This window comes from Emys orbicularis, chromosome 15 (genome assembly GCF_028017835.1).
Source record: "Emys orbicularis isolate rEmyOrb1 chromosome 15, rEmyOrb1.hap1, whole genome shotgun sequence".
Lineage (NCBI taxonomy): Eukaryota > Metazoa > Chordata > Testudines > Emydidae > Emys > Emys orbicularis.
In genome coordinates this window covers 17,043,345-17,069,051 of record NC_088697.1, presented here as the reverse complement: position 1 = coordinate 17,069,051, position 25,707 = coordinate 17,043,345, and the positions used below count along the sequence as shown (strand labels likewise).

General features: G+C 53.1%; 1 protein-coding gene across 1 annotated transcript in view; it reads right to left on the bottom strand.

Annotated features, from left to right (window-relative positions):
• Positions 1-25,068, bottom strand: part of ROBO4 (roundabout guidance receptor 4) — a 100,511-nt gene extending 75,443 nt beyond the window's left edge. Inside the window, exon 1 of the mRNA XM_065417285.1 lies at positions 24,891-25,068. Within this exon, the coding sequence (XP_065273357.1) occupies positions 24,891-25,068 (178 nt within the window). The remainder of the gene's footprint in view (positions 1-24,890) is intronic.
• Positions 25,069-25,707: the final 639 nt, after the last annotated feature.

Genomic DNA, 25,707 nt, shown 5'->3' with positions numbered 1-25,707 from the left:
CTGGCCTGGGAGGGGGCTGAGGCTGGGGGGGGAACTGCTGTCCTTTGCCCATTGCTGCTGGCCTCCTCTCTGCCTCTGGGCAAGAAGCATCTCCTCTCCCCCTCTGCTGGCTGGGTAGCTGGAGGGCAGCCCCGCGTCCCAAGGCATGGGCTCCCCGGTGAGTAGCAGTATGCGATGTGAGTGCAGTGAATGAGGGTGTTTAGCCAGCAGGTGGCGCTGTTCACGTCCATGGTCACAGCCCCACCCCTAAAGTTGAGCAGGTTTTTGCTAGTTCCTTTAATGAGGTTTTGATTTTCTGCAGAATGGGAAGGTTGAAAAGCGTTCACAGTGGGTGGGAACAAACCCACGTGCACTGCCACTGCCCAGTGCTAGTGGCCTGGGGGTAGCATGGTCTAGTGGACAGGGCCCAGCACAGGGGCCAGCAATGGGCTCCATTCCTGCCGCTGACACCTACTGCCCTTAACGACCCTTTGCTAAGTACAGGCAGCCCTGGAGGCGCTGCATGTCAATCCCCTTCCCCGGGGACGGTCAGGAAACTAGCACTCAGAAAGGCTAACAGAGTGACTCCTGCCCAGGAGTAGCACTTAGCACCCCAAGCCAATGGTTGAGCTCCTGGAGCACCAGTCCCTTCCTCCGCTCAGCACCCCACGGCCTCTTAGCCCCTCTCCTCCAGCCGACAGTGTCTGGTTCGCATGCAGTGGACGCGGCTTGCAGTGGGCTCCCTGGCCCGTGTGGCTGTCCTGGGGCCTGGGCTGGTGTCGGGGAGCCGCGTGGTACTGCCGGGACAACACTGCGCTGTGCCTGGGACAGTCAGTGGCCCCACTGCCGTCATGCGCTACATATGCCCCAAAAGCTATTGCAGAAGGAGAACAGACAGAGGCTTCGCGGCGAGCTGGGCCGGAGGGGGAGCCCAAGGCATGGGGCTTGTGTAGTTCACTGGACAGGCCCACGCCATCCCCGCCGGGCTGGCCTGGGGCTGCCATCCTCTCTCTGCTGGGCCCGAGCTCCGTGGAAGCAAAACTGCTCCGAAAATGGCAAGTCAAGTGTCAGAGAGTGGCCAGGACGGGGTTTGTGACCAGCGAGTCCTGGTTTCCAAATGGGAACTGCACTCCTCAGCGGCTGTGCGGAGTCCCTGGCTGAGGGTGCTCTCCCCTGGGGGCTGGTGTCCGTCCCCCCCCCCGCCTCCAGCTTTTCTCTCCTTCCCTCTTTGACAGGGAACTTTTCCATGTGAATGTGTCTGCAGAAAGTGACCCGCCCTGGGAGCAGGGCTGCACAATCGCAGCATTGTCCTGCCTGGAGAACAGCCCTGACAGGCAGTGAATCGCGCACGGCCCCACAGAACCAGAGCACGGGGGGAGGCTCCAGAAAACAAACCAGGGGCCATTGATCCCTGGGTGAGATCCCTCCCCAGGAGCACAGGCCCCTCCTGACACAATGCAAGGACGCGTCCCGGACCCACCCCCTGGCGTCAGCCCAGCCAGGGCAGGGTTACAGCGAAGCTAGGGGCCTGGCCTCACTGCCCGTGGGGTCGTGTCTGAACAGCACTGGGGCGGCTGTTGTCAGCAGGTCACCAGAGAGCTCATTTCATGATGTACATGTACCCCTCACCAGAACCCATGCGGGATAGCACAAACAATTACAACCCATCTCGGGACCAACATGGCTACAGCTAGTCTGACCTCCTGTACAGCACAGGCCAGACACCTGCCCCAAATAATCCCTAGGGCAGAGCTTTGAGAAAAACAGCCCATCTTGATTTCAACATTGTCACTTGTCAGTGAGGGAGAATCCACCACGATCCTTGGTAAATTGTTCCAAAGGTTAATTACTCTCACCGTTAAAAACTCACGCCTCATTTCCAATCCGAATTTGTCTAGCTTTAGCTGCCAGCCATTGGATCACATTAGACCTTTCTCTGCTAGACTGAAGAGCCCATTAGTAAATGTTTGTTCCTCCCCATGTAGGTACCTATAGACTGTGATCAAGTCACCCCTTAACCTTCTTTGTTAAGCTAAATAGACTAAGCTCTTTGAGTCTCTCACTATAAGGCAGGTTTTCTAATCCTTAAATCATTCTGGTGGCTCCTCTCTGACCCCTCTCCAATTTATCACCATCCTTCTTGAATTGTGAGCACAGAACTGGACACAGGACTTTAGCAGCAGTGCCAAATTCAGAGGTCAAATAACTTCTCTAATCCTACTTGAGATTCCTGTTTATGCATCCCAGGATCACATTAGCTCTTTGGCCACAGCGTTGCACTGGGAGCTCATGTTCAGCTGATTCATAGAATACCAGGGTTAGAAGGGACCTCAGGAGGTCATCTAGTCCAACCCCCTGCTCAAAGCAGGACCAATCCCCAGACAGATTTATGTCCCGGATCCCTAAATGGCCCCCTCAAGGATTGAACTCATAACCCTGGGTTTAACAGGCCAATGCTCAAACCACTGAGCTATCCCTCCCCCTTATCCACCATGACCCCCAAATATTTTTCAGAGTCACTGCTTCCCAGGACAGAGTCATCCTGTAAGTATGGCCTACCGTCTTGATTCCTAAATGCACACATTTACATTTAGTTGTATTACAATGTATATTGTTTGCTTGCACCTAGCTTACCAAGTGATCAGACCACACTGAATCAGTGACCTGTCCTTTTCATTATTTATCACTCCCCCAATTTCTGTGCCATCTGAAAACTTTATCAGTGATGATTTTATGTTTTCTTCCAGGTCATTGATAAAAATGTTAAATAGTGTTGGGCCAAGAACCGAACCCTGCGGGACCCCACTAGAAACATCCCCAATTGATGATGATTCCCTGTTTACAGTTACATTTTGAGACTTATCAGATAGCCAGCTTTTAATCCATTTAATATGTGCCATGTTAATTGTAAATTGTTTTAGTTTTCTAATCAAAATGTTGTGTGGTGCCAAGTGAAATGCATTACAGAAGTCTAAGTATATCCCATGACCACTGTTACCTTTATCACTTGCAGTCTCATCAAAAAAAGATATTGTTAGTTTGACAGGATCTATTTTCTGTAAGCCTGTATTGATTGTTCTTAACTCTGCTGGCCATAGATTTTTCCTTGTGTCCCTTTGCTTCCCTTATCGATTTACTACAGTTCCTAACTTCTGATTTATATCAATTACTATCAACTTCCAACTATCCACTGACAGATCCCATTATCCTGAAAGCCCCTCGTTGGGATGTGTCATTCCATATCCTACCCTTGTGCCTGCACAAGGCACCGAGGCTGCTGTAGTAGTCAGTGAACCAGGGGACGGGTCTCCCCAATCACAACAGCACAGAGCAGCAGAGGTCAGATGGTGTGCAGCAGTGAGCCCAGGGCTGGAAGCCAGCACTTGCTGACTCTAGCCCAACCCCTGGGCTGCTGACTTCCTTTTCTAATAATACTGCACATCCACTACACTTTGCAGGCCACTTAGCCAGACTGCCCTACCCCTGCGAGGTCTGGAGAGTTGTTAACACCCTGCCTGGTCAGCAGACGGGTTAGGTGACGTGCCCAGCGTCCAGGCTCAGAACCAGGCATTCATGCCAGGCCCAGTGCAGTAGTACCACGCTCCCAGCCAAGTCACTCTGGGCCTGATTCTCAGCCACGCAAAGGCCCCATGCTGACAGGAAAAGGGGCCTTAGTGTAGGAGCAGGTCACATTTCCTGATGCTGCCGGAGCGCTGCGATGGAGCCCCAATCCACTTTTCCTGTGGTGGTAGAGAAGGCCCCTCCATTGAGCCGCATTGGCATCCTCTGACTGTCCCTCCCCTCCCCCACATTTCTGGGTGTGGGGCCTTGGACTGTGATGTGCTGGGCCATTGCCTCCCTGCACCAGGGCCCTGAGGGTGGGGCCAGGTCAGGGGAATCATGGGATTTGTTCTTCACCTTGGAATCTGAATATATATATAAACATGGGCAGGTCCTTACTGGTGAAGGGGATGTGAGGTTGTGTCTGCAGCTGCTGGAGATGCACACAAGGGTCATAATATTAGAACAGAACATAAGAACGGCCATACTGGGACAGACTAATGGTCCATCTAGCCCAGTGTCCTGTCTTCTAACAATGGCCAGTGCCAGGTGCTTTACAGCGAATAAACAGAACAGGGCAATTTATCGAGTGATCCATCCCCTGTCATACAGTCCCAGCTTCTGGCAGTCAGAGGTTTAGGGTCACCCAGAGCATAGGGTTGCATCCCTGCCCATCTTGATTAATAGCCATTGATGGACCTATCCTCCATGAACGTATCTCATTCCTTTTTTAACTCAGTTATTCTTTGGGCTTTTGCAATGTCTCCTGGCAACGAGTTCCACAGGTTAACTATGCGTTGTGTGAAGAAATACTTCCTTATGTTTGTTTTAAACTTGCTGTCTATTAATTTCATTATGGGTCCTGATTCTTGTGTTATGTGATGGGGTAAATAGCACTTCCTTATTCACTTTCTCCACACCAGTCATGATTTTATAGACTGCTATCATATCCCCCTTAGTCGTCCCTTTTCCAACCTGAACAGTTCCAGCCTTTTTAATCTCTCCTCATAGGGAAGCTGTTCCATACCCCTAATCATTTCTGTTGCCCTTCTCTGCACCTTTTCCAATTCTAATATATATTTTTTGAGATGGGGCGACCACATCTTCACACAGTATTCAAAAGTACCATGGATTTATATAGTGGCATTATGATAATTTCTGTATTATTGTCTATCTGTTTCCTAATGGTTCCTAACATTCTGTTCGCTTTTTTGACTGGTAATAGCTAATTTAGAGCCCATCATATTATATGTATAGTTGGGATTTATCAGCCTTGAATGTCATCTGCCATTTTGTTGCCCAGTCACCCGGTTTTGTGAGATCCCTTTGTAGCTCTTCGCAGTCTGCTTTGGACTTAACTATCTTGAGTAGTTTTGTATCATCTGCAAACTTTGCCACCTCACTGTTTACCCGTTTTCCCAGATCACTTATGAATATGCTGAACAGCACTGGTCCCAGGACAGACCCCTGGGGGACACCCCTATTTATCTTTCTTCATTGTGAAAACTGACCATTTATTCCTACCCTTTGTTTCCAGTCTTTTAACCAGTTACCAATCCACGAGAGGACCTGCCCTCTTATCCCACGACAGCTGAGTTTTCTTAAGAGCCTTAGGTGAGGGACCTTATCAAAGGCTTTCTGAAAGTCCAGCTACATGCATCAGTCACTAAAAGCCCATAGTGCCAAAGAGCAGGACAGGGATGTGCCCCCGTGACTGCAGTGCCTGGGTCCCAGCCACAGCCTGGGCTCCGTGAGGACCCGACGAGGGCCATACAACCTGCAGCCCCTGGGGTGAGATTGAGCCCTGGGTGTGATGGGGTGGAGGTGACACTGGAGCTGGCTGCAGCAGGGCTCCAAGGTGCACAAACCAGAGCAGTAGCTCTCCCGCACGGTGTAGAGCGCCGCGTGCTCTCAGCCAGCTCTGACAGCCCTCAGCCCTCAGCCTGACCCCACTGCCTGGCCTGCAGCTTGCCGCAGGGACCACCCTCCCCACCGGAACTGTGGCAGTTTCTGTGGAGGCCTGATGGGGGAGCAGGGGGCTTTCGTACCCACTTGCACAGTGGACAGCAAGAATCTGGCACCGGGGTCCATTCTGCTCCCGGAGACACTGCTGAGGCTTCTTACCTAGCATAAGGTACAGCTGCAAAATCCCAGAGGCCTCAGCCCAGGCGAGAAGGGTGCTGGGTGATGCCAAGAGAGCAGGGAACTGCTGGGGGATCAAAGAAACTGAAGCGTGCCCCACAGTTAGAGGAGAAGAAGGCTGGGCCAGTGCTTTGCGCACTAGCCTGCCACAGAGACAACCGGAGTCAAGTCCCTGCTCCCCCCAGGCTTCCTGTGTGACTCTAGGCCCTCCTCTTCCTCAGCCCAAACAAAGAGAAACGTCTGTCCCAAGCAGAGCTCTGCTCTGGCCCTGTAAAGGGAGAAATGCCAGAGCCTCCATGGAGTCCACTAGGGACTTTGCTAGTGATTTTCCCCTGGAAGGCGTTCAGGTACTCCAGTGATGGGTGGCAGGACAAAACCCTAACACAGAGAGCAAGCTAGTTCACCCGGGTAATGGGGGTTCACATCACTGCCCTAGATCGTGGGGGTTGTGTGGATAAATTCAGCCAAATCTATCCAGCACTCCAATCCCATGACAATGGGGCCATGTCAGTACCAGAGACATGGGATCTGATCCTGCCACTAACATGTGAGCGTTCCTTCCTTACAGGGCTAGGGTTATTGCCACCTTTCCAATTGCTGGTAACTGGCCCCCGAAGCCCCCCCCCCACTTCTTCCCCCCAAGGCCCCGCCCTTGCACCACCTCTTCCCCCAAAGCCATGCCCCTTCTCTGCCTCTTCCCCCAGGCCCCACCCCTTCTCTGCCTCTTCTTCCAAGGTCCCGCCCCCATGGCTCACTCCTCTCCCTCTCCCCTCATCGCTTGGCTCCGTCTGCTCCGGGGCTTGGACAGGAGCTGCTGCAGCCTGACAAAGAGCCTGCTTGCAGGTAGGAGGTGGCCCTGGCTGAGCAGGGACTGGCACAGGTTAATGACCTGGCGCCTGCCCCCGCCCTGTGGTAACCAGACTTTTGGTGTCCGGTCAGTACATCTGACTGGACACTGCCAGGTCCCCTTTTCAACTGGCCTTTCTGGTCGAAACCTGGCAACCCTAAATGGCACCTGGACACAGAAGCCAAAAACCGGAGTGTCCGGGTAAAACTCAGACGGGTGACAACACTACAAGGCCTGGTGTCCCAGGGACTGTCTTAAGAGTAGGGAGCTTGGCATGAACAAGGGTGGCGGGAACAGAACCAGGAGCATCAGACAAATGGCTGACATGGCAGAAGGTGAAATGTTACATTTGTTATTGCGTTCTGCTGCAGAACATGAGCAAGCTGCTATATGCACCAGGGCTGGTCTGGGTGTGTTCACCGCACGGCGTGGGATTCAGTAGAGCCCGGCCACACCAGTGACGAGGAGGCTGCAAGAATGAAAAATTTGGGAAGCACTTGCCTTATACGAGGTGCCGGCACTACAAGGGCAGAGTTAAGGGTATTGGACTCAGCATTTCCATGTTGTTGTAGGTTTGTGTCTGTGTAACATTAACTTTGAATTTCCTCCTTTTCAGCTGTTTATGTTATTTTAAAACACACCAATGCTGCATTCTGCTTTCTTTCCCGTCTCGCTCCTGATTCCTGTTTACAGCCCTAACTGCAGGAAATGAAGGCGCTTTTGTCTGGGAATTACTCTCCGTTCTGTACAGTAGCTGCAGGGTCCGACCCCTGGAGCGAATGCTCAGCGACACCAGCCAGGACAGCGGTGGGAGCTGGGCCGTTGGGAACGTTTCGAGCCCGTGTGAAAGAGGATAATTTGCAGTGACTCAAAGCTGCATTGTCCCTATTCAGAGTTCCAGAACCGCTCTGTCTAAGTGTTTCCAATGCTTCCTTCACCCGCCTGTGAAGGGACAAAAAGCGGCTTTGCCACCTCTGTGAGCAGAGACTGAGCCGGCTGGTGGGTCTGTGCCGACCCCGGGCAGACACGGCTGCACCCCAGCTCAGCGCTCAGAGCACTGCGCTGCCAGCATTGGTACCTGAGCTGAACACAGAGCGATGCAGATAGAGAAAAGCAGCCTCTGACCTCGAGGCACTCGCAGTTTGAGATGCACAAAAGAAATGGAAAGAGGCAAGACAACAGCTCCATCCCAAGGGATCAGCGTTTCCCTGGTTGGTCTGCTCTGGTGTTCGGAGCTGCTCAGCAACCGGCTGATGGGCCAGACCCAGGAGCTGTGCTACATGGGAAAGAACCTCCAATAAAATAGGGTTCAAGACAACCCCAGCCTGGCAGACTGTCCTCCCCCGGCCACACCCGGTGGCCACTGCACATTGCCCGGCTCTCTTGTGCCGATCTCAGGGGAAAGGCAATTCCAAGCCGTAGGAAATAGCTCGCCACGGGCAGTGCGAGCACTCGCTCCTCCAAGGACACCAGCAGGAGTTCTAAGGCAGGGGGTTCCCATCTTACCCGCAGACAGTGCGGAGAAGGAAAGTAACAGACTGTCCCTGCCTGCCCCGGTCAGCCCTGCTGGCTATAACCTGGCACAAGGACAGTGCCAGGGGCCTGGCCCTGGGAACGAACTCACCTTCCAGCTGCAGCAAGGCTGCGCCCAGCAGGAGCCTCTGCAGTGCAATCCGCGGTGCTGCCATGCTCTCCCAGTCGCTGGGACGGTCGGTGCAGATGGACTCGAGGCGAAGGGTGAACCTGTTCACTCGCCCCTTAGCTGCTGCGCTGCACCTGGGCCTGAGGCTCTGCAGCTCCCACCGGTTTGTCCCCCACACACCTCAGAAGGCTTCTCTCCCTGCCGGGTGCAGGCTGGTGCCTGTTTGCTGAGTGGAGGGGAGTGTGTGTGAACTCCAGCTTTGTTGCCTGCAACTTCAGTTTGAAAATAGGGCTGCTTAATGAGCCCTCGTCAGAGCGCAGGCAGGAGGGGGCGAGCACAAACCTTCCTGTTTCCTGCTGCATGGCAGGAGAGCTGGGATCCGCCCCTGCCAAGCCAGCGCCACAGACAAACAAGCCCCTTGCCATAGGAATTCTCTTTTTTTATAGCTAACTAGCTGCCCGCCCGCAGCCCCCAGCCCCAGGCCCGGTTGTATTTACAGCCCATGTCCTGTGCTGTGTCCCTGTCTAAACGAGCGGGCGCAAAATGAGAGTAGGTTTCTTCTCTGCTCCACCCTTCCCCGGATCCCTGGTCTGCCAGACTAAACAAGCAGGAGCATTTGCTGCACTCCAGACAGACAGACAGTCAGACAGACAGACATTTACCAGGGTGACAGTCCCAGGCTGGGACTGCTTTTTACTCTACCGTTGAGCTTTACACATAGGCAGTTTTGTAGCATCCCATCCCCTGAATACAGGGTATAGTGTTGCCCAGCAGTTACATCACAGACTCACGCCTTAGGAGGTGTAGGCTGTAGTCTCGGCTCTGTCACACGTGTGCTGCTCCAGGCGGGTAGCACTGACCTACCACACTGGGAGGGCTTCTTCATTAATGCTGGTGAAGTGCTTTGAGATCCTCGGATGGAAAGTGCTACAGAAGGCAGTGCCAAAGTGCAAATCAGTGCTAGAAGGAGGCAAAGGGCTGGGTGGGCCACAAGACTGGTGCTGTGCCAATGTCGGTGCATGCCTCATTGTGGCTAGCCCTGGGCTGCCCCAGGTCCCAGTCCCATGGCATGTCCAGGCACCATTCCCTATCCAGAGAGCCATGGTCATCCTGCTGTGCAGAGACTGGTCTCAGAGCACACACAGAGCTTGGAGCGCTGCTGCTCTCGGGGAGGCGATCAGCAGTGCGGGGCCGATAACTGTCTGGCAGATTTGACACATCAGACACATGGCTCCCGTTGGGTCGAACCAAACCCGTTTTTTTTTTTTTAAATGTCGACAAATTGGAAACACCCTTGTTTTGTTTTAGGCATTTTTAACAAAAGCAAAGGAACTAAGGGCTAGAGTCACAGACCTGGAGGAGGGCAAGGAGGTGGTGGTCCTGTGCCCCCTGACACCCTTGAGTCCAGTCGTTAGAGAACTCACCATGCTGGTATCCCCACTCTAGACAGGGACTTGAGCCCAGCTCTGCCCCCTGCTGGGTGAGTAGCCCAACCCCCGGGCCGCAGTGCGGGCCTCTCACCTTCGCTTGTTGACGCTGTTCCACATGGCATCAAATCCTTGCCCAGGCCTTGGGCCAGAGCGAGACACTGAGAATGACTCTGTAGCCCAGTGGGTGGGGCACTGAGCTGGGGATGAGGGGGACAAGCCTGGGCTCCAGTTCCTGCTCCCCTGAATACTGAATTATTATACAAAGTGAAGCAGCTTCAGCAGGAGAGCCTGAGAGTGACCACCCGCCAGTAGTCCATAACTGGGGGGTCTGAACATGGGTGCGCTATCCACTGGCTAATGTCACGGAAGGGAATGGGACCGGAATCCCCTTGGGAATCCAGTCCAAAGCCCCAAGACACTTCACTTGGGAACAATTGAAACCCCACACATCCCAAAACCAGGAGTCCAGCCCCCAAAGCATGAGACTGGCTTCCAATCAGGAGATTCTGAAAAATAACACACTGCGGGGTGGGGGTGGGGCTTTGCTTTCTGGGGTCCAAGCACGGAGGTTGCACTCGGACCACATTTTTCCACATCTCTCCACTCTGGAACCAGGCTCCTTTTTTCTATGAAGGCCGAGTTTTATTCTCCTGGTTCCAGGCGCGGGGACTTCGAGAAAAACACCAACTATCACGAGACTTGAGATAAAATTGCAAGAGTTGGTGACGCCTTGAATTGACTAGAAGTTGCTTAGCTCTTGCCCCAGCCAGGACGGCGCATCGAAGCCCCGCGCCGTAATGTGGCCCCGCCTGCCCTAGCTCCACAGGTGTTTAGTGCAGGGCAGAGGCCGGTAGACGCTGTGCTGCCCGGAGGCGGTGTCTGCACTTGATTTTGCACCATTTCCAATTGGAGGCAGGCTGGCCCCAGACCTTCCAACCAGTGTCAGTGAACCCCGTGTGGCACCGGACAAGGTAAAATATCGGAGGCTGCTGGTGTTTTTCTAAGGCAGTCCCCCCCGCCCCGCTGCCCTCAGCAGAGCGGCGCCGGCGCCAGTGACGACGGGAGATTGGAGGGAAAGAGGCGAGTGCAGACAAGGCCCCGAGTGCACAGAGCCGCACTGGGATGTTCGGCCAGTCCCCGCAAAGGGAAACACCCCACTCGGAGCACACGCAGCATGCCTGCTGCAGAACCAGACTGCGCAGAGGGCCCCTGCGCCGAGCGCACTGGAGACTGGGTCACACCACGGGGGCAGGAGGGCCGGGAGGAGTTTGCATCATCCCATTTTAAACGGTTACTACCGAGGTTCGATCCCAAGGACTATTCCTATCGTTCACCCTGTGAAACTGTCCCCACGGCAGGACTTGGCAGGGAGCAGGGGCTCACAATAGCAGGACATTCCAGAGCAGACAGGAAGTGCTGCAATGAATGTAAACAGAACATGCTTAAGGAGAACACGGCTGCCTAGCAGGAGAGGCGTTGGGGCAGTTCTAGCCAGCCCTGGTTTGGTTCTCAGACGCTCTCTCACTCCCAGCTCTCAGCCCCTGGCAGGTGGCAACTCTCTAACAGTCAGGGGGTCCCTCGGATGGCTTCAGAAATCCACCCTCCTGGCCAGGGCATGAGCTTGCGGTGCCAGATCCTGCAGGGAGGGACTGGGTGAGTGTGTGCATCAGTGAGGTACTTGTTCGGAGACAGTGAACCCTTGTCCTTTGTCGCCTGCCCCAAGAAGGGTCTGAGCCATCGATGGCAGCTCTGGGGAGGGCAATTGGAGACTGCTGTGCAGTGTGCACCTGCACTGAGCATGGTGCGTAATACGCCCCCCTCTGCACTAGCTTCCCACTGGGAGCAGAGGCGGTCAACGTTTTTGGCAGCAAAGCCCATTGTAACTGCAGCCTGAGAGACGCTGGTCACTGGTGAATGATAAGAGCATTGTCAGAGGTGTGTTAACTGGCCATCGGACAAGACAGGGAAACGTGGCCCTGATTACAAGGAGGAGTTTGTTTAGAAGCACTCACAAGAGAATCCTTTATAGAACTAATCCACCCCAGCACACGGCAGCCACAGTCAGACAATTCGAAAGAGGGTAACGGGCTTTGGGGAGATGCTCCCCTAACACCCGCTCTCAATTTGGTCCATAAGAGGCAGGGGTCAGTGCAAGGAGGATGCATTTGCAGCATGGTGCAGTTGCAAACGAATGGAAATAAGCAGCATGTGCAATTGGAAGGAAGGAGTTTTCACACAAAAGTGGGGCCCTAGTCTGAGAACGACACCCAAGTCTGCCACGTGCGTGTGCAGGTGCCACACACACTTTGCTCACTAACACAGACCTCCTGTCCTGTCCTGCCTGGGCCGTTGGGTGTGTAATGTCTGTGCCTCTCACAGCTCCTGGTCCCCTCAACCTCTGCACCCACCGAAAGAACCGCTGAGCTTCTCCTAGATGCTCTGTGATCTGGGCAGGGCAAGCCTGGTGCACGTTCCTCTTGCTCTGTAGGAACTCGACCTTCTGCCGTGTCATTGGCAGGTGATTTACCTGGGCTGAGCAATGCATTCTGTGGCCTCTCTGCATTGACCGTGACATCAGATGTGCAGAACTTCCAGCCTCGGCGAGGAAGATTGTGGCTTATGAGCAACATGGGCCCCGATTTGGCTGCTGACCTCAGTTGAACTTGAACACCTGACTCTGGAAGGCTGAGCCGTCTCCCCCAGACATGCCATTTCCTCCAGCTGCTCCCTGGCACGCAGCACCACGAGCTGTGCTGAGCCCTTTAACCTCAACACACCCAGCAGGTGCGGCTGGGTGCTCCTTAACCCCCTGTTCTGTAGCGTGGGGTTTGTACACCCCATCGCAATCTGACACCACACAGCTCGCTCCTCTAACAGGCCTTATCCCGCATGAGAATGACCCTCCCAGCTCTGACACCCCCAAACCCCAACACTCCCTGCAACAACCTACACTAGCACCCTCTTCAACCCCCAAACCCTGACACTAACCCAGCCCCATTCTACCCCCCAATCCTGACACCAAAACCCCTTCTACCCCCACACACCGACCGACCAAACCACAAACCCAAACAAACCCTGAAAATCCATGGTAAGAAAATACATTAATAACGGTGAACTAACGATATTTAATCTCGCCCTCCCCCAGCAGAGATTTCACCCCAAAAAGGGAGAAGTGCCACAAACTCCATGAAGTTCACTAGGAACTTTGCTGTTGTTCTTGATTTGACATGGAAGCTGGCAGAATAAAGCCATGTGATAGACAGACCGACTGACCTGAAGACGAGCTCTGCATGGCTCAAAAGCTTCTCTCTCTCACCAATGGAAGTTGGTCCAATAAAAGCTATCACCTCACCCGCCTTGTTTCTCTAATATCCTGAGACCCAGACGGCTACAACAACACTGCATATGACAGACGGACAGATCAGACAAAGGCAGAACGAGCCAATGCCTGGAAGCTGGAGTCAGCCAAGTTCAAACAGGAAATAAGATGCAGTGGCTACCAGTGAGGGGAATTCCCAGAGTGCAAGGGATGTGGGGGCTCTACTCTGACCAGTCTGAGCCATGAGCTTGGTGCAGGGATCTTGTGGTGAAGTTCTGTGCCGGCAGGTCAGCCTGGGTGATCAGACCGGTCCTTTCGGCCGAGAGCTCACCGCATCTCCACGATCTGCCTGCGGAGGTCCTTGTGGGGAGATGGGGGGGAGGCGGCACTAATTGCTATAAAGGGCAAAAGGATTTTTTCACCCTCTCAAGATCCCGGGCTGGCTGAGAGGATTGGAGGGAAACCCCAAAGTTCAGCTGTGGGCAGAGAGGTGCTGGCTTTCCTGGGTCTCAAGCAGAGATTTAGGCACTGCTGGGCTGGGGTCACGGGGCGGCAGGGCCTTGCCCAGGGGCACATGGGGAATCGGTGGCAGCGTTTGTCTATTTGGGTTTCTGCATTGATCAAAGTGTAGCCCAGGGCTCCCACGCCCTGCCCCAACCCACCTGAGAGAAACCTGCTCACCCCACGGTGTCCCGCCCCCCACAGAAAGGAGCTGCCCATTGGCACCACAGCGATGGGACCATTAGAAAGAGTCCCTCAATGCTCTGCAATGGCTGGCAGGCTGTTCAGCCAGGGGCTGGGGGTGCTACACAGGCGGGGGCATGGTCACTGTGAATGGGGCACAGGGCAGGGAAGGAGAGACGAGCTTTACTCTGGTCTTAGTCTCCTGTTTTCTGGCGTACTCAGGACCCCCCCAGCCCTCCGCGACACGTGCTCCTCCTTGGAGCGCAGGCAACGGCCGCTTTGAGGGAGGGCGGCTCATCGCATGGCAGAGTTCTGCACGGCCTCACGTCAGGGGCCGAGCCTGGGGCCTCAGGCGTGGGAGCTGCTTGCTCTTCCTGGGGAGGGGGAGGGGGGGCGATGGGAAAGGCCAGGATTGCCAGATGACTCACGTTTCCAGCTCCCATTGTGTTCGATCTGGCCCACTGTTGCCATTAGATGATCTGCTGAGTGTGGCTCTGCAGATCAGGGCTGGGACAGGAAGCGTCCCTGTCGCCTCTCCATCCTGGGGTCGCTGGGGAGCAGTGGGGGGGCGGGGGGGGGAGGGAACCGGCAGCTGCAGGCAGGATTTTTATATCTGCTAAAGGCTGGGGGTGGGGGAAACCCCCCACCTGGAACTGTCACAGAACTGAAGCTGCAGGGGGACCCCCCACCGGATACACAACTGAGGCTGCTGGGGGGAGCCCCCACCCAGCACAGAAGCGAGGCCAGAGGGGGGGTCACATCTGGCACAGAAGCCCCCCAGTCCACTGCCCCCCCCACACCCAGCACCCTGACCCACTCACCCCAAGCTCTATTGCTCCCTCACCCAAATACGAGTAACCCTGTACTCAAATCCATACTGGGCCTCTCTCCGCTGCTCCCAGCCCTATTGTGTCCCTCCCCAGAGCCAGTCTGTGCTCCCTGCTCCTTAGCCAAGAAGGGCCAGGGCTGAGCCGTGTTGGGCCTATGAGGGTGGTGGGTCAGGGCCTGAAAATCATGAGATTAGCTTACAAATCACAAGACTATGCACTCCGAACAACACTGGCTCTTGTCCTTCGCCTTCTGGGGCCTGCGCTGTTGGGGGATGGGGCAGGTTCAGGACTGACATTCTTTGCAAAGGACACGGAGATTCTCATGCCATCCCCTGACTCCAGGCACTGGCGCTTTGGGGAAACACCAGCTACGACGGGACTCTCCATGCAATTGACAGTGCAGGCGACACTGGAATACTGTCTGCAGATGGGGGCACGGGGAGCTGGGGGGGCCTGGGCTGCGAAGTTACAGCAGCAGCTCGCTGGCAGACTGGAGCAGCATTCTGCCCAGGCTGCAGGGCACCTGCTTAGCAGGCTCCCAGCTAGGCCAGCTCATGGGCACATCTGGCTCGCCTGCCCGCTGTGCTGTAGAGGTGTGAAAGTGCCACACGTCCTGGGCAGGGCCACATGCGTTGCTGACTCCCTCCGGGAAAGGAGCTGGAGCAGAGCCCAGAGCCTGCAGCAGCAGGACGGGGTCAGGTCACTTCTCATGGTCAGCTAGAGGACGCGGGCAGATGGGCCAGCCCCACCCCACATGCCCTGAGCAGTTAGGGGGAGGGCACAGAGGGCAGCTGGGCCTTGCCCAGAGCTTCCAGCCTGTCCCCCAGCTGAGGAGGGGAATGCCACAGTGGGAGCTCAGCCCTGCTTGCATGGGAACAGGGATGGACCTGGCAGAGGGCCCAGCCTGCTGCTGCAGGGAGCAAGCTCAAATGCAGCCTGGTCCTGGGGCTGGGGGGGGATCAGCCCGGGGAGCATGACCACAACCAGGCTGGGAGAGCAGCCCAGCCCTCAGGAGGGAGCCCTGACCAGCTTGGCCACGCAGGGACAGACCCCGGCATTGCAGCAGGGCCTCTGGACTCACACCGCACCCAAGCCCCAGTGACACTGCATGGGCCAGGAGGTGCCTCTGTGGGGACTAAGGGCCGAGGCTGGGCCGGGTGAGTGGAGACTGGGCTGGTGGTGGCTCTGTCAGGTGAGACACGGCTGCTCTGCACACTGACGGGTCAGGGACGCAGGACATTCTCCTACACAGCCTGCGGGGAGGCAGGACAACCAAGCAACGGGGCCTGGTGGGAGGCCAGTGGAGGCCGAGCTCCCCCACCCTCCAAGCGTAGAACCTCCCTGAGTCTGCACTGAAATACCCCGGCTCCTGTCCCAGCCCCTCTAAGTCTGCCTCCTCCCCCTGCCCTTCAGGGAAAGAACCACAACTCAACTCACTAGGCTCCTGGGGGCACGGTCTGGGATGGGACCTGGCATGGGACTGCTCTGCCAAACTGGCACTGCTGGCAGGCATAGCAGTAAGGGCACTGGCTCCCCTCCCAGCTGAGAGCCACGCACACACACATGCATACACATACACACACATGCACACGCCTCCCACCTCCCTCCATGCTCCCCAGCCAGATCACACCTTGTTTGTCATGTCAGCAGGGTCTGAATGAATGCTTCCCTGACAGCTAGCTGGGAGGGGAAGAGACTCTGGGTGTGTTTACGTCAATACATAACTGCTCCTGCTCTGATTATATATTCAACAGGTTCAACAGTGTGGAAGCAGAGAAAGAACTGACAGGAAGGGGATGCAATGCATGACAGTTCGTTAGCAAGAGTCAGCCTAACTGTAACCCTAATAACGCGAGATTTGTAGAAGTGAGGAATGTGTGAGGCGAGTGGGAAAGAACTGTGTGAGAAGTTGTTGCGACCTTGTGTAGATAATATGGAATGTAGACTAAGAGTCTACATTAGTGAGCAAAACAAGATATCAGAATGACCTATGTATAAACAAAATGCAGCTGTTGCTCATTATTGTCTGTAACAAAAGGTATAAATGCTTGGTGTAATTGTTTACCTGTTGAGAGACCTGTTTAGCTCTCTCCCTCTATGCAATTGATAGAGAGAAAGAAAATAAAGCATCTGATTTGCTGTACCCAAACAAAAAGTGAGAACTCTGTTATTCTCCGACAATTTGGGGGCTCGTCCGGGATGGCAACGCCCGCAGAGGTACCGGCAACTGCTACGGATCGTTCCCCTTCGAACCCCATGGCGCCACAATAGAGGTAGGAGACCTTTTGAAATCTCTATTGGGGTGTCGGAGGAGGACTGTCCGTGGGGCCGTCTGTCCCTGTTGGGCTCACGCCATCCGAACTTATTGACTGTGCAGCAAGGTCAGATGCAGAGCGGCTTAGGGGAATTGTTTGCCGCTCCCTGAACGCATATGCGAGGTGCATAGGTATGCACCGGTGTTGAGGGGTTGTTACCGCCTCAGCAGGAGGGGTTTTTACCGCCTCGAGTGATGCATCGAGGTACTTGGGAATAGTACCTGGAGGTACTTGGGAATAGTACCTGGAATAAGGCCTTGGGTGTGTGTGTGTGTGTGTGTGTGTGTGTGTGTGTGTGTGTGTGTGTGTGTGTGTGTGTGTGTGTGTGTGTGTGTGTGTGTGTGTGTGTGTGTGTGTGTACACCAGTGTGAATTGAGAGTTACCGGAAGACGCCCAGAGTACTCTGCGAAGTCTTTTGGCTAGTGACCAGAACTACTCTAATGCAAGCCCGGTAACTAGAGGATCTTTTAGGAGATCCGACCCACGGTGGGCTAACTCGGCCTGGCATCGTCCGGCAAGGAGGCTACCTGGGTCTAGGAGTGTGTGAACCCATCTTCCCTCCCCTTTTCCTCTCTGTGTGAGCCACTGACAGTCTGATCATCTCACTGGATGCAACAGAGTAAGCGGCGCCGTCTCTCTGAGACTAGCCGACGCTCTTTGCTGAAGGGAGGTGTAGGAGGGTCGTGGCCATCCTCGTTAGCCTCTCCTGTGTGAGTACCCTGAAGGGAGAGATCCTTAGTTTATGTGCCCCTAGAGCGGACAGGGCATCCTCCCTGTGTGTGTGATTGGAAAATGGGTGGGGGACAGTCTAAGGATTCCCTCTCACCCCCTAAGGGTACCCCAGCTTATTTCATGTACGTACATTATGGTCCTAAAACCTGCAGGTATTTAGAGAATTGGAATCAACAGTGTCAACGTGATCAACTTTGGCGGGTGTTGGGTACAAATCACCTTGGTACTGAATGCAGGGGTAGTGAAATATGGTTACCAATGTTGTAATTATTGTAGGAATACAGGAAAGCAGGACTGTGCTTAACCTGTCCCAAATGAGGGGGCCACCCTCAGTTGAGAACCCCGTTAAGCTAGGGGCTCGAATGTCAGAGCCCTGTGAAAGGAAAAAGGGTGGGGACAGATATGCCCCATCAGAAGGCTGTACAGCTTCAAGGGTCCTCCCCCCTGTTCAAAGACTAAAACTAAATAGGCTTCATTAGGAGTCTCTTTATTATGTTAAATGCCCAAACACAGCTGAAATCAGTTGTGGTAGGAGTATGTTTGTACCCTGCCTGCTAAGAACTCAGTGGTTTGAGCATTGGCCTGCTAAACCCAAGGTTGTGAGTTCAATCCTTGAGGGGGCCATTTGGGGATTTAGTTGGGGTTGGGACTAGATGACCTCCTGAGGTCCCTTCCAACCCTGATAGCCTATATGCTAACTAAAAATCACTGAGAGCTGCAATCACTTGAGATGGGGCAGTGTTTCTGCCCAGACTGCAAAGCTGAAAATTACTAGGAGACTGATGGACAGAGATCAAAGCAGAGGGGCAGGTGGCAGCAGCAGGCGGCTGCCAGTCAGCTGATGAATGAGTGGCTGGTGTGATGAGCGGCCAGCAGGGTGGCAGCGGAGAAGCACGATGAGCGCGGTGAGCAGGTGGCCGGCAGGGTGGCTGGCAGAGAGGCGTGGCAAGCGAGTGCCCAAGCAGCGGAGCAAGTAAGGTACGTCTTTACCCCACCCAGAATCACAGTGCTCCAAAGTCAGGAACTGCCAGAAGGTCACCTGAGCAACCTGACTCAGACCCTTGTACTCATGCACCCAATCTTTAGTTACATCAGCACATGCCAGCTTTTCCAGAGGACCCCTCCTCATCAGTGCCCAGGCTGGGCAGTGCTCGCTGAACCAGGCAGCTAGTCCCCTTCCTTATTGACTGCCCGCTGTTCAGACCCTGCTCTGAAGGCAGGGGAATCCTTTGCTCCTGGGCCTCACTATGGCACTCAGCACTGGAGCATCGGAGTACTTCCCAAACATTAATTTACTCCTCTTCCCAACTGTAAGGATAAGGCCTTCGTCTGCAGCCAAATTAAAAGAACAGCCGAGCCGCAACCATTAGCTGAGAAGCAGGAAGTCACATCCTCACATTCCATCTAAATGACATTAAACCAATGTCATATCAGGCTGTTAAGAAGGAGACCCCGTCCTAATGGCCCCCACTATCACCAGATAAAGAAACAGATCTTAAGATGGTTAAAGAAAACTTAGTTTGAAAGCATCGCCCCTGTCTGTCAAGAAATCACTTATCAATAGTTGTGGTTGTGAAATCCTCATTTCTTTATTGTTTTGTCATTATGGTCCCCACTTTCCTATTGTTTATCTGTATGGTCTCGGTCTGGTTCTTTGATTGTTTCTGTCTGTTACATAATTCATTTTGCTAGGGGTAAATTAATTAAGATGGTGGGGTAGGATTGGTTGGAGAATTTTGTTACCCTATGGTAGGATTGGTTAGTAAAAATTTAGTATAATGATTGGTTAAGGTATAGCTAAACAGGACACAAATTTCACTATATAAAGTGGGGTCCAAAAGGAAGTTCTTTGGGAACCAACTACAGGTCACCCCCCTAAAGATCAGAGCTGCCAGACCTCAACACTCTGCCAATGACACCGTGCAGAGACTGGAGTCCCCCAGACGGACCTGATCCTGACTGGCCATCAAGAAAAGTTCAGCTGTCTTATTGGGAGTTTTAATCAGTTTTAATCAGTTTGCCCAGTACTGAAGTCAGGCTTACCAGCCTGTAATTGCCAGGATCACCTGTGGAGCCCTCTTTAAAAATTGGCGTCACATTAGCTATCCTCCAGTCATTTGGTACAGAAGCTGATTTAAATGATAGGTTACAGACTAAAGTTAGTAGTTCTGCAATGTCACATTTGAGTTCCTTCAGAACTCTTGGGTGAATACCATCTGGTCCTGGTGACTTATTACTGTTTGGTTTATCAATTTGTTCCAAAACCTCCTCTAATGACACCTTAATCTGGGATTGTTTCTCAGATTTGTCACCTAAAAAGAATGTGCACAATAGTTTCTGTTTGAATGTGTCAAACTTCAGCTGCCAGCCACTGGATCTTTTCTGCCTTGATCTGCCAGAGGGAAGAGGTCTTTACCAGCAGAAATATCCCTCCTGCATAGGGGATTGTGATTGTGATCAAGTCACCTATTCCCCTTTACTTTGATAAGCTAGAGACACTGAACTTCGTAAGCCTCTTGGATTGTGAGCTGTCTGGGACAGGGACATGATTTCGTCATGTGCGTGTGCAGCTCTATGAATAACAGCGATCCTACCAGAGCTGGAGCCTGGAGCTTTCCTGCAGGGCCTCTCTCGTAAGCCTTTCCTCTAATTCAGGAAGATTGTAGCGTTAAATAAGCAATGCCCTGTCCCACTGCCATCCATCAGAGTATGCAAACATGATCATTGTGAGATGTGAGCTCCTTAGGGAGGGACTGGCTTCATTCGTGTCTTCTCCAGGGCTGAGCACGTGGTCAAAGGTAAGAACTCACACCTGACCAGTAGTCAGAGGAATAAATAGTAAAGAAACTAGTTCCCAAGTGTGGGTGCCAGATGGTATCCGGAGCCCAAGTCCCATTGAGAGTCATGGGAACCTGTGCTCCTAAGTCCCGCAGCCCCTTTTGAGGATCCTGCTGTGAAGGACTCTGTCCTCTTGCATAGACCATGAGTCAGTAAATTCTCCCCTCTGAAACTCCACTCTGTGTCGAGCATCACTCCGAGATGCCCTAGAGGCCCAGTCGCTAAAGTCTCTCTAATGCACGCACAGTCAGAAATCCTGCTGGAGGAATATCCCACAAGGACGTGTTCTCAGCACACCCAGCCCCAAACAACCAAGTACCACTACAGCTGCAAGCCAACAAGTTACAAAAGAAAAGCTGACAGCACTTTACAAAAGAAAAGCTGACAGCGCTTCACACACACAGCAGAGTCTTTCCTTTTGTCGTCAGCCAGCCAGGCTCCCCATACCTTTACATACAGACAGAGAGAATTATTCCAATGGCAGGCGCTCACTGCATGAACAGACCCGACTCTCTCTGCGCAGCCCTCCTGAGTTACAAAAATCAGCCATAAGTATAAAGCACACGTCTCCCAGCTACTGGGTGATGATAATAAAGATGCTATTTAATCTCAGCCAGTTACAATGATGCATAATATAGAAAATAAGGCAGGTGACTCTTAAACTCTTAGAGAGGGATTTCTTATCTAGGAAATATGGGGCTGGTGAGAAGAAGTCGGTGTGATGGGTTCCTCCTGGGGTGCCACCTGGGACCAGGGTACCACTGAGCCCACTGACCCTCCAGCCTGGGCTCCCTCTCAGCACTGTACTGCTGTGACAATCTGCAGACCACTCCGGGTCCTACACTCCCACCAGCATTCACGCAGACAGGGACACACCCAGCTGCAGTTACATGCAGGTTCTGACCAGCCACTGCATGAACCAACAATAGAGAGGCTACAGCCAAGATACCCCCCAGCTTCCCAGCCTTGTACCCCAGAGCTCTACCATCCTGCCTTGGTCAAAAACCTGACCAGTATGAATTTATTACTCAGTTTGCCCCTCCCTCAATGTGGAGAGGAATATGCACACTTGTGTTAACCAAGCTGAGATTTTTTCCCCAGACACTTCACTCAAAGGCACACTGGTTTAGATAAAGCAAAAAATCCCCAAGTTTATTAACTACAAAAAGATAGATTTTAAGTGATTATAAGGGATAGCAAACACATCAAAGCAGATTACCTAGCAAATAAACAAAACTACAAACTAAGCCTAAAATACTAGAAAGATTGGGTATGAATTAGCAAATTCTCACCCTGGCTGATGATACGAGCAATCCACCAGGTTTCCATACACAGGCTAGACATCCTTTTAGCCCGAGACCAGCACTTCCCCCAGTTCAGTCTTTGTTTCTCAGATGTTTCCAGGGGTGTCCTTGTGTGGGGAGTGAGGCCCCCAGATGATGTCACACCCCACCTAATATAGCTTTACTATATGGCAGGAACCCTTTGTTCCAAACTCAGTTCACAGCCCAGTTTGTGGTAAAATACAGGTACCCAAAATGGAGTTCAGTATCATGTGGTCTGGTCACATGCCCTTGCTGAGTCATAGCAGCCATTACTTACAGGCCGGATGAAACATTTACAGGAAGGCTAAGTCCTTTCATGGTCCATTGTCTTTGCTGATGGGCCATCAGCCCTGTCTAGCTTCTTCATTGTTTACCTGAGAGGCTAGCTGTGGGTGTTACTCAGAGTAAGCATATTTGGAATACAGATACATAGTAAATATTTATAACTTCAGATACAAAAAGGATACATGCATACAAATAGGATAATCATATTTAGCAAATCATAACTTTTCCAATGACACCTCACATGATCCATCTGGTACAAAATGCATCATAATTATGTCATAACTACATCATAATCATACAACTATGAAGACTATGGGCTGCAGTGTCACAGTCAGTATCTATAAACACAGTACGTTCATTAACTTTCTTACACAACCAGAATGATCCTGTGATCCTGGACTCACATGAGTCGTCCTTCCTCCCATGTATAGGGCTTGGAAAGGGTTTCATTTCAGGATTCATCCACAATCAGTTGCAAAGTGTTACAAGAGCTCTAAGCTTTAAGCCACCCTCTGTGACCACATTCCCACAGCAAGGGACTGTGTCTCCACATGCAGGACATGACAAACACCCACTGCCTTTGGTCTACCCGGATCCTGCAGGGCGGGGCAGCAGGCTCCAGGAATGGGGAGCAGGAGAATAGCTGGCTGTGATCCAGCTGCAGACTAATGTGACGGAGCTGCTGGAGTCAGGGCAGCCCATGCTGCATTTAAGACTCTCGATTTTCATGCACAATGGACCAAAGTTATTCTGAAGGAGGCAGCTGCCATTACTAGCAGAATGCTAGACGGTATTATGCTGTTCAGCCACTAGGTGGTGCAGTGCGTAAAATACTTATTAAATGAATCTCCAGTCAGCACCTCTAGTGCGCATCTCTCTGGGAAGGGAGCGCTGTAGTCAGTCTGTATCTGCTACTCGTGCAGTACTGTATCTGCTCTGCAACCTACCGTGTACAAGGTGTATATGACAGGTCCCAGATCTCAAACCAAACATGCACAGTTTCTGGGTTTAAACCTGGCGCTAGGAATGTCCATGAGCAGAGCTGGTGATTCCAAAGCACCAGCGTGGGTAGCCAGGTCACCTCCTGGGGCGGGACGGGTTCCTTTCCTTTGCCAAACCCTATCCCTAAAGGAAGGAAGCCCACTACCACAATGGACAAGAACTGGTGCCCCCTGCTCTCCTGTCTGCATAGTACAGGCATCTGTGATCGGCCTCTGATGTCACATACCAGGCAATGCAGGGCAAGGAGGGCCAGGCAGCAACAGCCTGGAGTGTTGATATTTAGAGGCCACAGGAATAGATATCTGAGAAATGGTCTAAGGAGTACCTGCAGCAAGGCAAACAGTGCTGTGCTGTTGTATTACACCTGCAGTGTGACTCAGACACAGGCTTTGGGTTGGCAGAAGTCAGCTTTTCCAGTCTGCAGAAAAAAGATATTACGCCAGGGTGCTCGCGTGGTTGGCTGGTTCACCCTGCTGGGTACACACCGTGTGCGCACGGTGCACAACATCTGTGTGAAAGCCAGGTTGGGTGGCAGCATTTGTGCACACGTCCCAAAGGAAAATGTTCCCGCGTTCTGTCCAACACCAGTGTATTCTCCTGCTGTTAGTTTCTGAGGGCATAAAGCAGTGGTCTCAAACTTTTGTATTGGTGACCCCTTTTGCACAGCAAGCCTCTGAGCACGATCACCCCTTATACATTAAAAACACATTTTTTTTATATTTACCACTATTATAAATGCTGGAGGTGAAGCGGGGATTGGGAAGGAGGCTGACAGCTCACGTCCCCCATGTAATAACCTCGCGACCCCCTGAGGGGTCATGACCCCCGGCTTGAGAACCCCTCGTGTAAAGGATCAGTGTGAGCCCCCTGGAAGTTCTTGGGGCTTGGGTCACAAGTACAGCTCTGAAATCAGGTGATCTGAGCTTTGGGGATCAGTTTTGAAAGCCATGAAGAATAAAGAGAAGGCCCTGGCTGGTCACTGACTTTCAGGACAGAGATTGACCTAGGCAATGGGTTAGTGACTGGTCAGTACAAACGGAGAGCACTTCCTCCTCTCCGACCACCTCGTTCTCTTCTAATATGGCCTGGTAATTACACCTCTCTTCTCCAGTTGTCCCCCAGACCGCGCTCATTAGTTTGATCACCATTTTACTGGGAAGTGTCAGGCTCTTGAAACTTTGGTGAGAAAGTGCATTGATTCACCTGCCTGGCTTCTATCTGAAGAGCTACTTGGAAACAACGGAAAGAGACACAGTATCTATGAGGATTGGAGGTGGCGGCAGTGAGAACACCGACGGGGTCAGCATAGACTCAAGGACAAATATGATCAAATCCCCCTAAAAACACCTCTGTGGTGCCCACCAGTTTTGAGTTCCTCCCCCGGATTTCCCAGTACGTCCTGTCTCCTAGCTTGTAAGGTCTTTGGGGCAGGGACTGTCTGTTTGCCATGAATGGCTCTGAGCACTGGTATCTAACAAAGAATAAATAATAATAAACAAGCAGTTTCCTCCCCAGGCTCGGAGAATCCAGCGCCGCCACACCAGTTCTCCCAGTGCAGTCACTACTCCTACCCCCATCACCAGTTCTCACCCCCGTCACTATATCAACCCCCCAATCATTGCTCTGACCCATCCCGATCACCCAGACCTCCCTTTCCGTCCCTTCAGCCATTGCTTGTGCATATAGGCTGAGACAAGCTTTTACAAGGAGGTAAATATTTGGAGTGTCTTTCACCGGCCTCTAAATCCCTGGGGTGCAGCATCCTCTCAGCCGAACAATTCCCCAGAGGTGAGAGGAAGTAAAAGAACCATCCCGCAGCCTGGCAGCTCTTCCCACATGCGCTGCAGTGACAACAACCACTTGGGGCAGCCAGGTGTTTGTGGGGCGTGCTGCTCCCCGGGCTGCCTGCCTCTAGCCAAGCCGGCTGTGGGACTCAGCAGTCTGGTGAAAGGTGCTTACCTCGCAGCCGGTGCCGCTGCCTGTGCTGGTGGTGCTGGAGCTGCCTCGTCTGCCTGTTGGGCCCCTGCAGGCCCCTCCTCCCCTGTCCCTCTGGCCAGGTGCAGTGACACTGGCACACCTGGGAGCCCCAGCTCCAGGGGAGGGAAGCCAAGCCCAGCAGGAGGAGTGCCGAGAGCATCTCGAGGAGAAACGCTCCCAGCCAGATCCTGGCTCCGAGAAGCAACTTCCCACAAGAAGTTCTTTCCAGTCAAAGGATCCAAAGGCGAGGCTCCTGCCCCCGCCCTGCCTGCACGGCTCTCCCCTCTGCCTGGCTCCAGCCCCTCCGCTGGGGAAGGTATTGGGAATTTGTTATGAAGCATGTTTTTCAGCTGCTTTTGTACTTTTTTTCCTCCTTTTTTCCCCCCTTCTTCTTTTTGAAGTTGTGGACAATGGGGGAGGAAGGCATGTAGGCCCCATGCTGTGAGGGGGCTGCGTGGCGCCACAGGGGCTGCTTTCTCTGCACCATCTGTGACATCAGAACAGCGAGGGGGGGAGCAGCACCACCAGGAGTTGGGCGCAATATTGTGAAGAACTAAATTAACTGATCAGTGGAGAAAAGGCAAACAGCGTCTTTGTGGTTCCTTCACAGCACCAGCCATCTCTGCCTTTAACCCCTTTCTCTGCCGTGCCTGCGCTCTCAGCCAGCCCAGCGAGACTGGCTCCATAAAGGAATGCCCCCCGCTTTAGAAAAGGCTGTTTTCAAACAAAATTGACCGTCCCCTGATAGATTTAACCGCTTGTCGGCTGCTCCTTTGTCAAACTGGAGTGAGATGGTGCA